The 15381-nt window shown below is 63.0% G+C and overlaps 1 protein-coding gene across 1 annotated transcript in view; it reads right to left on the bottom strand.

Moving 5' to 3' along the window:
* Positions 1-350: 350 nt before the first annotated feature.
* Positions 351-15381, bottom strand: part of KCNH6 (potassium voltage-gated channel subfamily H member 6) — a 28586-nt gene continuing 13555 nt past the window's right edge. Inside the window, exons 4-14 of the mRNA XM_026054467.1 lie at positions 10666-10877; positions 7522-7950; positions 6413-6812; positions 5873-6072; positions 4231-4483; positions 3753-3946; positions 2937-3040; positions 2578-2876; positions 2036-2216; positions 942-1140; positions 351-638 (exon numbers count right to left, since the gene is read on the bottom strand). Of these exons, the coding sequence (XP_025910252.1) occupies positions 351-638; positions 942-1140; positions 2036-2216; positions 2578-2876; positions 2937-3040; positions 3753-3946; positions 4231-4483; positions 5873-6072; positions 6413-6812; positions 7522-7950; positions 10666-10877 (2759 nt within the window). The remainder of the gene's footprint in view (positions 639-941; positions 1141-2035; positions 2217-2577; positions 2877-2936; positions 3041-3752; positions 3947-4230; positions 4484-5872; positions 6073-6412; positions 6813-7521; positions 7951-10665; positions 10878-15381) is intronic.

Genomic DNA, 15381 nt, shown 5'->3' with positions numbered 1-15381 from the left:
CTCCTTTTTCTCCTCTTTATACGGCCGAGGTGGCGCCTCCCGGTGCCGCCGCGCTCCGCAATCCGTGCAAACCACTGACCGGGGAGTGAGCGGCGCCCCGCGGGGAGGCGGCGGCGGCGGCTCTGCGCTCGCCGGGACGTGCAAAGGAAAGCTACTCTACAGAACCGCTGGGAACGGCGGCGCTCGGGAGGCGGCCGCTCTGCGCGCCCTTGGCGGCGGCCCGAGACAGCTGGGCGCTGCACCCCGAGCCCGCGGCCGAGCCCCCCGTCTTACCCTGCAGTCCCAGGCAGCCGCGACCCGAGCAGCTGGCGGCCGCGGTTCCTCCGGACCCGCTCTGCGGCCGCCGCGCTCTAACTCGCGGGGAGCACCGGGTCCGAGCGGTGTCTCTGAATGTCCCGCGGCTCCGAAGGCGCCTCCAAGTGCTCGGGGAGGGACGGGAAGCGGGAGGCCTGGCAGAGTCCCTGGGGGGCTGGTGCCCGTTGGTGCGGGGGCTCGGCGTTCGGGGTCGTTGGGGAATGGTGCTCCTGCTCCGAGGAGATGGTCATGGTTTCGTCGGACGCTACGGTCAGGTGGATTCCGCTTGACAAGGAGTCCCTGGATTTCAAGTGGAACTTCTCCACCTCTGTGTAGCTGGGGCTCTGCGGGGACAGGAGGAACYGCGTCGGTGATGGCAAAAGCAACATGATGGAGCCACAATCCCTCTAACGCCATCGGGCACCAACCTCCCCACATGTCCCTTTGCCTTTTCTCCTGAGGAGAGGACCCCATTGCCCTCCCCAAGAGGAATCCCAGGACCCTTGGGCTGAGCTCGGCCGCGCTTTGCGTGTGGGAAGGCAGGAAGCAAACGGGGCTCCTGCATGGACGTGTGCTCTGGAAGGGGGCCGGGGTGCCTGGGGTGCCTGGGGTGCCCAGGGTGTCCRGGGTGCCCGGGGCCCCCTTACCTGCGTCGGGGCCGCCTGCTCCTGGCGCTGCAGCGCCGTGCAGGGCGCCAGCGGCTCCAGGCCCCGCGGCAGCACGCCCAGCATGGCCAGGCTGTGGCAGGACGGCGAGATGGGGCTGTAGGCGGGCGGCACTTGGGACAGCTGGCGCTGCAGGAGCTGCACAATGATGTTCATGTCTGCCGCCATCCTGGACTCCAGCCTGGGGACGGAGCGGCTGCGTGAGCGCGCGGGCTGCGCTGCTCGCACTGCAGCGGGGCGAGGGGCAGAGCCCTGGAGCCGCAGGGCGAGGGCGGACAGCCCGCAGCGCGGGAGCCCTGGAGCACTAAACCTGCCCCGCCGCCCTCCTTCCCGCCCGCTCCGTGTCCCTTTCCCAGTTCGGAAGGCGCCGGCCCGCACAAACCTCCCCTGCTCAAACAGGAGGAGCCCGGCAGCTCCCTGCAGCAGGAAGGGGAGCCCTGCACAGGGCCTGAGAGCGGCTTGACGCCTGCAATCGGAGCGGGACTGGAGCGGCACCGCGGCAGCGCCCAGGGCAGTGGGAACGAGGGGCTGTGCCGCAGCCACAGCCTCGCTTGCAGGTCACAGAGTCACAGAGTCACAGAGTCACAGAGTCACAGCACGGCCGAGGTTGGCAGGGACCTCAGTGCTCATCCAGCCCAGCCCTGCACACACAGGGGCACCCGGAGCACGGGGCACCCGGGCGCATCCAGGCRGGTTTGAGGATCCCCGGAGCAGGAGCCTCCCCAGCCTCCCAGGGCAGCCTGGGCCACGGCTCGGGTACCTTCACTGCCAAGAATGTTTCCTTAAGTCCCGGAGGGACTTTTGGTGCTTCCATTTGTGGCTGTTTCCTCCAGTCCTACGGGTGGCCAGCACTGCAAAGAGGCCGCCCCCTCCTCCTCCCTGCCTCCCTTGGGGTATCTACACGCAGTCCATACAGCTCCAGCAGCTGCTCTGTTTGCAGGGCGCCCGGGCCCCTTTCCAAGGAGGGCAGCCTCCTCCAGGCTCGGGAAGTGGCACCCGCTGCAAGCAGAGCGCGATGCAGCCACCCCTGCAGAGCGGGACAGGGGAACGTGCCCCCGGTGCCACCCCCGTCCCACCTGCTGAGCTGGGCCTGCAGAAGCTCCAGCCTGGACTCGATCTGTGCGGGTCTGTAGTCGTCGGGCGGCAGGAAGTCCTGGGTGCCGTGCAGCAGGGAGATGCGCGGCAGCGGCTCCACGCCGGGGTTCCCCTCGCGCTCCTCCCAGAAGGTGAACACGCTGGGCACRTCCAGCGGCGCGGCTGCGGGAGGAGCAGAGAGCTGAGCCCTGCCGTGCCGCGCCGGCACGCGGGTGCCGTCTGCAGCCCTGCTCCACGAGCCGTCACCCCAGTGCTGGTGAGGATTCCTCCCGCTGCCACCCAAGGTGTGCACGGAGCTGCACACCCGCTGCAGCTGCTGYACATGGGCTCCATCAGCTGCAGCTCCAGGAGATCCCCAGGTGCCATGAGCAGCCCCGGGACACGGGAGCGATGGAGCAGACGTTGCCGAGACGCACAAAGCGGCGAGAACCTTTGGCCACAAGCGTGGCTCTCCTCAGAGCTCAGCTCAAAGGGACAAGACGCCCACCCCATCCCTGCCCCAGCCCAGGGTGGGAGCGGGTACCTGCGTAGGGCCGGCTGCTTTCAGCTGCCTGCTTGGCGGGCTCCGCGGCGCTGGGGGCGACGAGGCTGAGCGCGGGCAGGGCGAGATCGGCCTTGCGCGGTGCCGGGAAGGGTCCCGCGGGGCTGCCGGGCTTGGCGTCCTCCCCGCTGCTCCGGGAGCAGGGGCTGCCGCTGCCGCTGCTGCTGCTGTGCGGCTCGTCCCAGCGCTGCGCGCCGCGGGGCTGCTGCGCGCCGCCCGCCTCCGGGTACGCGGGGCACCGCTCCGCGTCCGCCGCCGCCTCTGTGGGGCGGCACCGCGCGCTCAGCGGGGCAGCGCCCGAGCGGGGGCTGGCGCGCGGCCCCCAGCCCACCCCGGGGCACTCACCGTGTCCGCCGGGCTGGCACGCGGGGCGCTGGTGCCGCCGGGCCCGCCGGTGCGTGCACTCGTAGTCCTCGCTGAGCGGAGAGCGCGGCACGCTGTCTGCCTGGGGGGCGAGACACGCCGGTTAGGGGGCACGGGGACCTGGCATTGGCTACGGGGGCACGGGGACCCCAGCACTGGTTATGAGGGGACAGGGAGCCCAGTGCTGGTTGTGGGGACATGGGGACTCCAGTGCTGGTTATGGGGGCACAAGGACCCTGGTGCTGGTTATGGGGACACGGGGACCCCAGTGCTGGCTATGGGGACACGGGGACCCTGCGGGGTGTCCCGGCCCACCTGGCGCCCTGGTTGCTGCTCCCCGGCCCCCCTCTGCAGCGCTGCCCCGTGCAGCGGGTCCCGGGCTCGGGCACGGATTTGCTTTGGGTCCCTGGGGAGCTTCGGGGCACCTGGGGCGTGGGGAGGGGCACCCTGGGGTGGGACACCACGCGGGACTCGGGGGGATTTTTCTTGTCTCACCACTAGGTGTCTCTGCACAAAAGAAGATAAAGCGGGAGGAAAGGCGGACGTTGGGTGGTGAAGTTTGGGAGTCGAGCAGAACGGGGAGAGCGCTGCGAGCCGCGCCCCGATCCCAGACCCCACTAGTTACACAGGGGGTTTCGGAGCGGGCTGCCGTCTGAGCTGACAAGGCTTGAGAACACTTCTCATTTCCGCAGCCTGACGGCAGCCGCCAGAGCCTCCAGAAGCTGGAGCACAGCTTGGCGTCCACCGCCGGCCCTCCCGCGCGCCCGGCCCCTCGGGGCAGCCCTGGCACTCACATCGCGCAGGTTGAAGGTGATCTCCAGGTTGCTCCAGAAGTTGTCCGAGAAGGCCGGGTACATGTCCAGGACCTCCAGCAGGTCCTCCCGCTGGATCTTGTGCAAGTCGCAGTACGTCAGGGCCCTCACGTCCGCGTTGGACTTCCCCGGGCGGGCGTAGAGGCTGATGGGCTCCCCAAAGATGTCGTTTTTCCCTGTGCCAAGGAGACAGTTCGTTAGGGACATCAGCACCCCCCAGCTCTACACATGCTGGCCCAGGGGAGCTCAGGATTCATGRACAAGGGGCGGCCCAGCATCCCTGGCCCTGCTTGGGGTCGCCCCTGTCTGCTGGTGACAGTGACCGGCCCAGTGCTGAGAAATAATGCTCCCTTCTCCAGGACGTCCCCAGCCATYGGCCCTGGGATCATCTCCTGCAGCCCCTCACTCGTCACCATCGTCCTCCACCCCTTGCCCATCGCAGAAGGAAGCATCTTTCCACCTAAAATGGCCACCACAATGTCTTCCCTGAGGATCTCGATGGAGCCCCGGGAGATGAAGTAGAGGGTGGTGAGGACGTCTCCRTAGTGCACCAGGGTGTCCCCCGGAGGTGCGTGCGTCGTCTTGAACTTCATGGCGAGGGCGCGCAGGCAGCCCTTGCTGGCGCCCCGGAAAGCCTTGCAGTTCTGCAGCAGYGTGCGGTTGAGGTGCAGGCAGATGTCGGCCTGCAGGCAGTCGGGGAAGCCCTTGAGCACCTGCGGAGAGCGGGGGACACGGTCATGGCGCGGGGAGCACGTGGGCACCCTCCGCGGCATGCGGCTGTGGGGTGCCTTGGCGCTGGGGACACCTCCCGGTGCTTGGGGACATCGCGTGTCCTCGCGTTGCACGAGGCACTGCACAGCAGGGCATTCCCCAGCAATACGCAGAAATAACCACATATAAACCATCTACTTCTACACACAGGTGGCATGTGGCCCTTTGCCCTCGCCGCCTGCTAACTGCTGCTAAAYGTGCATGGACGAGCCGAGGGGCCATCCTCATGAAACACAATGGCAAGGAGCGGCGCGGGGCAGCGTTACAGCGGCTAAATACCCAGTGCCGAGCGCCGCTGGCTTAGCAAAGCATCGCAGCGCGTTGGGACCGGAGCTGCACCAAGCCAGGAGGAGCTGCAGGCTGCCGCGGGGTAGTTCTGGGGCCTACTGTCCGTGTCCAGCCCAGGGTTCCTCTGCCAGGGACACTGCTCAGGAGAGGTTTAAGCCAAAGCTCTCCCAGCAGCTGAAGCCCAAGTGCCGCTTGTTGCTTTGGTGGTTTAATGGGGCGGCAGCGGCTGAGGACGGGAGCTGGAGCCGGCCTGGAGCCGCTTGGCTCCTGGGGGTGCCGGGGACGGAGGGAGCAGCAGGTTTCGGTGCGGCAGGAGCACATCCCTGAGGTTCCTCTCAGCTCTGAGGCCGCTCCAGTGCCCGGGCCCCCGTGGCCAGTTGCCTGCGGGCCCCGGTGGGCCGAGTCCTGCCCCGCGATGCGCCCGGGGCTGCCGCTGCTCCTCAGCCCGTGGCGAGCGCAGCGCCGCTGCAGGCTGCCGCACTCCGAGCCGTGYGGCGCCCCGGCTCCGCTCCACCATTGATCCCTCCCTTTCCTGACAAACAGTAGCTCTCCCGGCTCTAATTAAAATGGATTGAGGTTTATTTAAATGCCCTCCTTTCGCTGCCGCCGTGGGCGTGATGCACTTTGCTTAGCAACGGGCCGCTGGGTCGATACGGGCTCCGCGGCTCTGCCGGCGCCAGCACACGCCGGCCCCGGAGCCTGCGGTGCCGAGCGGTGCTCCGAGCTCCCGCGTGGCGTGCCGGCCTTCCCGGCATGGGCCCAGGCGTCCTGCCACCGGCTGCGGGATGGAGCGGGCAGGCGGAGTGCGGGGACGCTGGTGGAGCGAGCATGGATTGAGGGATAGGCTGGAGTGGAGGTATGGACAGAGCGGAGAAGGAGAGAGGGGTGTGTCATGGATGGACAGACCAAGAGAGCTTTGGGGCTCGTTCAGACACGTCCTCGTCAGACATGCCTTTGGCCACCCGAGTCTTCTCATGCCTCCTCCCCACGCTGGTTGGAAGGGGAGAGGAGCCGGAGCCCGGTCATTCCCGCCTTCCACTCACCGCGTTCATGTCGATGCCGTTGGTGTAGGACCAGGCGTGCTGGAAATACTCCTCGAGGCGCTGGCGCAGCGGGTTGGGGATCTGGTGGAAGCGGATGAACTCCTTGACTCGCAGCATCTGCGTGTGGTAGCGAGCGGTGCCCGAGTAGAGGCGCTGGATGATGGCCGAGACGTTGCCGAAGATGCTGGCGTACATGAGCGCTGCAAGGAGAGCGCCRCGCTCAGCGGGGCACGCGTGGCCACAGCTACCCCAGTGCGCTCCATTTCTCACCCCCCGCACCAGTTCCAGCCCCTCCAGACTGCTGGACCTTGAGCTGTCCCACGGATCTGGAAGACAGCGGCTTCTGAAGCCTATTTTCTATCTATCTTGGCATCAATTTGCCTGTGCAGAGAAGGGACGAGCAGAGGGCAAACCTCTGCCAAAACCACACTCATTCCAGCCCCACGGGGTCTCCCCTGATGTCACCAGCCTCCTGCAGCCTTCCAGCCCCCCGGGGTTGGAGATGGGGATGCAGGCGGTGGGACATGGCCCAGCACTCACAGCCGATGAGCATGACGCAGATGGAGAAGATCTTCTCGGAGTTGGTGTTGGGCGAGACGTTGCCGAAGCCCACGCTGGTGAGGCTGCTGAAGGTGAAGTAGAGCGCTGTGACGTACTTGTCCTTGATGGACGGCCCAGAGGAGAGGTCGCTGTCGTTGTAACGCTTGCCAATCTGGTCGCCCAAGTTGTCCAACCAGCCGATCTTGTGCTCCATGTAGGGCCGCTCCACGTTGCCGATGGCGTACCAGATGCAGGCCAGCCAGTGGGCGATGAGGGCGAAGGTGCACATGAGCAGGAAGAGCACGGCTGCTCCGTACTCGGAATAGCGATCCAGCTTGCGGGCCACGCGGACCAGGCGCAGCAGCCGGGCGGTCTTCAGGAGGCCGATGAGAGTGGTGGTCTGCAGGGGAGACGCGAGAACCCTGAGAAACGAGTGGGACGCTGGGGAGGATGTCTGGCTACAGACAAGGCTCCAGCCTGGCCAAGTTCCCTTTTAGGGATGCCGATGCACTTGGAGAGCCTGCGTCCCCTTATCCTGAAGGTGGTACCTGAAATGGGTGGGATGAATCACTCAAGAAAAGTGAGTTTTACTGCAGTGACTGGAGAGGGGATCTGGACTGATGAGCCTTGGGATTGCAGGTGAACAACCAACAGGAGCCAAGGCAAACCCAGTTGCTGATGGGTCCTTGCATCGCCAGCATTGCTCTCCAGACCGCTGCCTGTCACCCCATCTTGCAGGCCGTCCTGGAGGGTTTCACCAAGGTTTTGAGTCTGGCTACAAAAACAGCCCCCAAAATCACCTGCGTGGGGCTAGTCCCTAATCTGAGCTCCCAGCCTGCTGTGCTGGATCAACCCTCAGTCTGTCTCTCCCCAGAGGGGAGCCGGTACAGCTGGATTATGTCTTAGGACCTGCAGTAGGATCAATGTAGACAGCAAGACACCCTTTAGACAGAGTCCCAATTGACTAACCGTCCCTCTCCCCGCAGATCTAGCCGTGCACCAGTGACATCAGCCCATGCGTGACTCTCTCTGGCTCTCCCATCTCCACCAGCCCCTCTGTGAGTCCCCTCCTCCCTTAAYGGACGCTGCCCTCCCGGCCCAGCCCGTACCTCATCGGAGCCAGAGCGGAAGATGAGCAGGTCGAAGGGGATGGCTGCGACCATATCGATGAGGAACCAGCCTTTGAAGTAGTGGATGGCAATCTTGCCCGGGTGGCTCACCACCTCGTCGTTGATGTTGACATAGGTGGTGCGGAAGTTGATGACGATGTCCACGATGAACATGATGTCCACAATGAGGTCGATGATGTTGAGCGGGTCGCAGGAATAGCCACAGTCCCAGCGCTTCTCCTCCACCTGCTCCTCGTTGAGCAGGAAGGCGGCCGAGTAGGGGGTGAACACAGCCGTGTAGATGACCAGCAAGAGGATGAGCCAGTCCCACACAGCCTTGAAGGGGCTGTAGTGCAGGATGGTCCATCGGTGGATGCGCGGGGCCTGCAGCTTGTATTCGGGAAGGACATCCGCCCCCAGGGACAGCACCTGCCAGGAGATGGATGTAAGAGAGGTGCRGAGACCAGGAGGGAGGTCGGTCAAGGCCAAGACACGTGTGAGCAGCTCCCTCGTGCTGCTAAGGCAGTGGAGAGCACAGGCCGGGTTTCCTTCACCCTTTTCACCCTCATTTCCTTCACGTGTGTTAGTCCAGGAGGTACCGAGGTGATTGCGAGCTACCCCACTGTGTTGCTGGCACAGCTGTGCCACAGCTGGCTCTCTCTGATGGCCAGGGCACCCTTGGGCACTAACACAATTTGCGCTCTTCAGACCCTATCACGTCAGCACAGGAGAAAGGGCCCTGGTCTGGGATGAGCCCCGTGCCCCGCGTGGTCCTCCCTGCGCCTCAGCTCCGTCCCACGGGCACCGGGAGCCGCTGGGCGTCCCCAGCACGGGGCTCTGCAGCTGGGGGGGCAGGAAATCCATCCGACGGCCACTGCGGGACCTGGCCCTGAGGGAGCTGGCACCTCAGCAGCACGGGAACTTGGCATGGTGCCTGCCTCGGGCCCGGCAGAAACCTCCACCTTGGTGTCGCCCTGGCACTGCTCTGTCAACCGTCACCTTCCAAACCGTCACCCTGCAGCAAGTCCTGCCYGGGACACGCTCCATTTCCCATCCTCCTTCTGGAATATCTGGAGACATCCCCAGAGAAGGAGGTGCAGACCCCACGGCCACAAAGTCCTCTCACATGCATGTCCTTCCTCCCGCCTGTGCCCCGGCCCTGTCCACCCTCCAGGGCGACGTCTGGAGCCCACCTGGCACCCGGTGGATCCCCAAACACCCCGGCCCGGCCGGGCTCCCTCTGCTCCTCTGGCTCCCCTCTGCTTCGCCCAGCCATCAGAGGAGGCAGAACGGGTCGCACTGCCCATGCCCATGGCAAGGGGACTAACGCCAGCTCCTGGGGCACCAAGGCCACCATGGGGACAAAACGCAAGGTGACGGGGACCGGGAGGGCTGCGGGAGCATTGGGAAAGGCTCCGGAGGCAGTTTCTAGCACAGCAGCCGCCTTGGCTTGGACGCTGGTGGCGCTGAACGGGTTACCTGGTGAACCCCCAGCAAGCGGGACACGCTTTTGGCAAGCGCAGCTTGCAGCCAGCCAGCCCCGGAGAGGAGATCCTTGCACGGGGCTCGCGTCACGACCGGCCGCTCAAAATCCCCCGGGGCCGCGGTGACGGACTGCAGCGCAACAGCCCAGACCTGCCTGCACTGACACCGTCCCGCACCCCAAGGGACCCCCCGAGGGCCCCCAGCGAGGGGGGGCCGCCCCGTAGCCCCGTCCCACGCGCTGCTCCCGCGTGCCCTGGCCCCGCGTCGCGGCTCCTACCTGCCTGCGGCCGGCGCGGCGCGCGGCGCGGCCCGCGGCACGGAGCGACATGGGCGCTCGCTGGCAGCAGCCGCGCGCTCGCCCGGGCAGGCGGCAGACATGCGGACGCAAAGGGCACTCGGCAGCCCGGCGCGCTCTAATCAAAGGCAATCGATGCTCGGGCCCTGGTGGGGAGGAGAGCGCCCGTGGGGCAGCGGGAGCCACCGACGTCGCTGCCGACGGGAGAGGGGAGGGATAGGAAAAAGTGACTGAAATGCAATCGTTGCAGAGGGGAGGGAAGCACCGGCTGGGCCTGGGAGCTGGCCCCGTGGGGACAGCGGGAAAGGGACCTGGAGACGGGCCCTGAAGTAAGACTTGCCCTGGACCCCTGCAGAGCCGTTGCATGTTCCTCCTTGTGCAGTGTCCTGTGTGTCCTCCATGGGCACAGTGCAGTGCCAGGCATAGCAGGGGCAGTGCAATGCCACMCRTGTYCCCTAGGACAGTGCAATGCTGTGGGCACTGCCTGTAGTGYCAGTGCAGTGTCCCCTGAGGGGCAGTGCAATGCCACACGTGTCCCCTAGGACAGTGCAATGCTGCGGGCACTGCCTGTAGTGTCAGTGCAGTGTCCCCTGCAGTGGCACCGCAATGCCACGCATCTTTCCTACTGCGACCCATTTCCTATGGTGACAGTGCTGTGGCACGTGTGTCACCTACAGTGGCAGTATGCTGCCATGCATGTGCGCTTTGGAGACAGCGTAGTGCCACATGTGTCCCCTTTGGTGCCATTTTGCTGCTATGCACGTCCCCGTGGTGACAGTGCGGGGCCACGTGCGTTGGTCACTGCGCAGTGCCACGCGTGTCACCTCGCCGGGCAGCGCGGTGCCACCTTGCAGGAGAACGCGTGGCCCCTCTGCGTGGTCCCAGTGCTGGAGATCACATCCCAGGCGGCAGGGCAGGACGTGGAGCCATCGCCAAGGCCACCACACTGCAAGYGGCCCCCGTCCCCCTCCCGTGACAGCCGTGGCCTGATGGGCAGCGCGGAGCGGAGGAGGGACGCGGGAGGCCGCCGTGCGCCTGCGCAGCGCCATGCAGCCTGCGGGAGGGCTGCTCTAGCAGAACGGGTTTCTTCTGTGTGCGAATTACTCAGAAATATTGATCCAGGGGAGGAAAAAAGCTATTATTTCAACCATTTCGTTCGTGGAGGAAAAGATAAAAAATAAATTGCAGAGGTGCTGGAATTTCCCACTGGTGGAAATGCCAGGTGTCACCATCCCCTCCCTTTCCTTCTCCTCCAACGAATATACCACAGGAATTGCTGAGAAGGCACCAAAGTGCCCACACAGCCATGCCAGCTGCTGCACCGGCACCACAGACCTGCCAGAGATGTCTCACCAGCCACGTACCTGGGTGACCTTCTCCGTGACATTCTGGGTGCGCTCTGTCACTTTGTGGGGTGCGATTATCTCAATCTCCGTGGTGGAGCCCGAACGGTGCTTCTCCAGGTTGAACTCCACAAAGTTGAGTGTGAACTGGGGGATCTGGCTGATGGTTCGGTACTTCATGAGATCCGAGTCTGAGGTGGAGTTTGGGGGGTTGGGTTTGACGTGAGAAGCCTCTGAAAGAAAAGCAGGGTGGAGAGGACCGTTCAGGAAGGCAGGAGCAGAGCAGCACGGCCCTGACCTCCGGGGCAGGACAGCCAAGAGGTGGGGTCTACCAGCAGATACCACCTAGAAAGGCAATGCCTGCCTGGCCATAAAGGCTCAGCTTCTTCAGGGCATCTCCTGACATGGGATGCCCAGCCTGAGATGCCTGGGAGGGACCTGCTTGTCAAACAGCTCGCCCACCTGCTCACCATCAAATCTCCTTCAGGGAACTGCCAAAATAGAGAGTATCCAACAACCTCAGCTGCCTCTTGAGATTGTGATGGCTTAGGGACCAGCCCCAATGAAGCACAGCGGGAAGGGAAGTCACATATTGGCATGAAAGGAGGTGAGTGAAGAGGCAGGTTTCCTCTGTATCTCCAAGCTCTTACGTGGCCAATACAGCTCTCGAGCTGCTGCCCTGGTTCTTGTGCAGGGAGCTGATCCAGCAGCTGGGCAGTCTTCCCACATGGACGTATCCTCTACCCCCGGGCTCCAAAGGGGAGGGTAGAGATTTCCCCCAAAGAAGAAATATAGCCAGGGTCATGCTGCCCCAGGTGCTGGTTCCTGGCTGTCCACACTAGTGACCTGCTGGACCTGCCCACACCAAGCACCTGGTTTTCCTGCCTTAGGACACTCAGGTGCAGGACCAGGGAAGGGATCTTAGAGGTGAGTGGCTCATGGACTGCCCCTTGGCAAGGTGCTGCCATGGAAGGGGCACATACCCAGGCCCAGAGATTTAGAAACGCTCTTGAGCACTCCAACCGTTGTGTCCCATCCCGTCTATCTCCTATGAGCAGGGTGGGGTTATTTATTCAATTTTCCACCCCCTCTAACCTTTCCATTCTAATATCAGCCCAAGAGATGTCACTTTGGTGGCTGAAGACACTTTGAACATGCACAGTTAGCACTGACCTTCCCAGTGCTCAACCTTCTCCTTCCCCTTGGATCCTTTTCCTTCCTCCATGCTGCATCCCCTCCTCCTGAGGGTCCATAAACTCTGACTGTTTGAGGAGTCATGACCCCCTGCCAGGCACCACAGACTGATCTCTCTTCATCCTTCCCAATGGATGATGCTTTTCTTGACTTGCCTCTATCTTGTTTGTCAACATCATGAGAACAAGAGATSCAGAAGGGACGACCACGGTGAAGGTACATTTCCTCCAGACTTAGAGGTGGATTAGTTGGTGCTTTATTCACCTCTAATGAATTGCACCTGCCAACTGACCCTCCTTCGCAGGGGAGGCAGGAYGGGGCTCAGGGTGCCTCTCGCAGGGCAGATCTGCGAGGCAGCCCAACACAAGACCGTGATGCCTCTCACATTTCACCCACACAAACACAGACGGGTCTATTTAAAGAGCAGAACCCTGTCTAACAGGGAAACACATCGAAACCGATGTGTATTTAAGAAGACCCCTCTTTGTTAGTGCAGGGTGAGAGACCTCCCCCCAYGATGCATCCACTTGGAGGCCCCAGCTGCTCTAGCCCAGGACCACCGCTCCCGCAGTAGGACAGAGAACTCCAGGGGTTTTCCCTACCTGAGTTTGCCCTCCTTTCCCTGAATTTTCTCTGGAACTCAGACCTCGCAGCCTCAAAGTTGTCCAAGGAGGAGACCCTGCGGAGGCTGTGGAAGCTGCCCCCAGGGCGAGACCGAGCCAAACCCCAAGCAGCATATGACCCTGATGGGCCCAGCAAGGGAGGTGCTTGTTTCGGGGATGAGTGTTGTACGGTGGGATCGGCCTCCAGGCTTGGCCTCCTCTCCTTTTCCAGGAGGGATTCGGTCTCTGACTGCATACAGTTCTCCTTGGGCGATGTCTTCAAGTCCCTCAAAATCAGGGAGTCACCACCAGGCTTTAAGACAGCCAGGAGAAAGCGTTTCATTAGAGGGGGTCCTCGAGTGCTGGGGAAGGGGAAGAGGAGGGGCAAGCTGGGAGAGGTAAGAGGAAAGGCAGAGGGCTGGGAAGCGCTGCTGGTTCATGAGTTCAGCTCCAAAGTGGGCCAGAACTGCGGGTGCTTTGTGGCACAGCTACCGAGTCCTCGAGGACTTGGCAACTTCTACCTCTCTCGCAGCAGAGAGAGTCCCACCAGCCGCCTCCGGCTCCCTGGAGGCTGAGCGAATGCAGGGCGGTTTGCAAGGCATTGCTGAGCAGATGAGAAGCAGGCCAGAGCAAGAAAAGAGGAAACGAGAGAGAGGTTTTCCTGGAGATCATGCCTTGAGATGCTCTTTGCTGGGTTGTACCCAAGCCCCACCACTGGGCCTGTCCTCATTCACTGCAAGAGTTCAGACCACCAAGGAGAGTCAGTGCTCCAGGCCCCGTGCTGGTGTCTAGTGGAGATGACGCGCTCTGCACCACGAAGCACTGGAGCAGCTGCTGGGCTTGCAAACTCTGTCACATGTGGTCCTGCCTCTCCTACACCACCCTTGGGCATTGTGAAATCTCTCTCTCTCTCTCTCTTTTTTTTTTTTTTTTTCTTTCCCCACAGACCTAAATTTTATCCATCCTTTCATGTCTCCTGCAACGTGGTGCACAAAGCAACCCCCTCCCGGGGCAGAAATCGGAGTGCTTAAGCCCATTCCAGTCATATCCACAGGAAGGACTGTGTTTCTTTGCCCACATGCCCAAGGCAACAAAAGGCTGCGGCACCATTCACTGCCCCTAAGGGTCCTGCTAGTTTAAGATATCTTGAGTGAGTGCTCCACTGGCCTAAGATCACTTGGACCAGACTCTACCAGTGATGGGTCACCAGGTTGTCCTCAGAGCATCTAATAGCACGGTCTATGTCTTTTGTGCATGTCTTTCATGTATGAATACCTAGAAATGTTGCAGTGCCCTATGTCCTTTCTACATGGGAGCACCTAGAGCCTTGAGGGTGATATACCTTGAACATCTCACAAGACTGCAGGTGCCTTCAGCTTCCTGTAGGTATAACCTCGGAGAAGACACTACCTTTCAGCGGATCATGTCTGCAATTTAAAGAAGCAGCTATATCCAGTCTATCCAAATATACTTAATACAGCAACCACCTAATGCCTGGTCATACCTCAGCAACCTCCTGCCTCCGCCTAGGATGTTTGAGCACACAACATGTCTTTGCCTGGAGGTACCTTGAGCACTTTTGGCAGCCAAGAAGGTAATGAGAACAATAGCTCCGTTGCAAAAGGTCACAGGTATTTTGTCAGCACAGTCGGCAACGGYAGCATCACCCTCCAGTACAAACACAAAATCTTTGCTGCAGTAACGGGGGAGCTGGCATGTCGCGGAAGGTCCCYGGAAGGACTGAGAAGCCAGCGCTGCCGATGCTGCCTGGGATGGGACATGCACTGCCAGGAGAACATGAGGCAAGGCGACATTTCAAGGCATGCCTGCAAGTCATTGCCACTTCTGCCCCGTGCTCGGACCAGAGCTGCTTTAGTGTCCCTGCAGCCAGCAGCACGTTCCCCTGCAGGAGAGCGCGTCGCTGCACCCGCGCAGCATCCCGGCCAGTGCCACATGGAGCCAGCCCTTCTGGCGCCRTGCCCGCGGGCTGCTCCGTGTCTCCCGCACACCTCTCCCGGGGCAGGGYGCAGCACAATCCGGCCCCTCGCAGCTCTGTCCCGTGCGAGCAGGGCACCATCGCTCCCTGCCAGCCCTGCCAAGGCTCGTGCTCAGCACTGACCCGCCGCGGGCGCCGCCACCGCCCAACACGGCACCAGCCACAGCAGCCAGGGGGGAACGGGGTGGGGAGAGCTGAGGAACAGAACCGGGTCCTAGCCTGAGGCGCGGACTTGGATCGGGCGGAGGCTGCGGTTACCTTTCCATAGTCAATGGCTACTCCATCAAACTCACTGGTGGGCAGAGATTTCCGCTGGATTGTGAGTCGCCGCAGGGACGGGAGACTAAACTTCAACCTCCTACCTTGACCTTGTTAAAAAGAAAAACACAGACAAAACACAAGAGACACAGATGTAACCTAGCTGCCCACGGCGGCGGGAGGGCTGGCGCGGGGGACCGGCTGCAGGAGCCTCCAGTTGGGCTGGTGGCCTCGGGTGCCCCCCGCGCTCCTGGGCGGCAGTGCTGGCCCTCGGGCTCTGCAGGGGCCGGGGCCGTGCTGCACACCGGGACTGTGCCGCGCACTGGGGCCGTGCTGCGCACCGGGACCGTGCTGCACACCGGGACTGTGCCGCACACCAGGGCCGTGCCGCGCACCGGGACCGTGCTGCACAGCGGGACTGTGCCGCACACCGGGGCCGTGCCGCGCACCGGGGCCGTGCTGTGCACTGGGACYGTGCTGCACATCGGGACGGTGCCAYGCACCGGGACYGTGCTGCACACCGGGACCGTGCCACACACCGGGGCCGTGCCRCACACCCGGACYGTGCCGCGCACTGGGACCGTGCTGCACACCAGGGYCGTGCTGCGCACCAGGACCGTGCTGCACACCGGGGCCGTGCCGCACATCGGGACGGTGCCACGCACCGGGACCGTGCTGCACACCGGG

The sequence above is a fragment of the Nothoprocta perdicaria genome, unplaced genomic scaffold (assembly GCF_003342845.1).
Source record: "Nothoprocta perdicaria isolate Ctin4 unplaced genomic scaffold, notPer1 scaffold_121, whole genome shotgun sequence".
Taxonomy (NCBI): Eukaryota; Metazoa; Chordata; class Aves; order Tinamiformes; family Tinamidae; genus Nothoprocta; species Nothoprocta perdicaria.
This window is presented reverse-complemented; position numbering and strand designations above follow the sequence as displayed.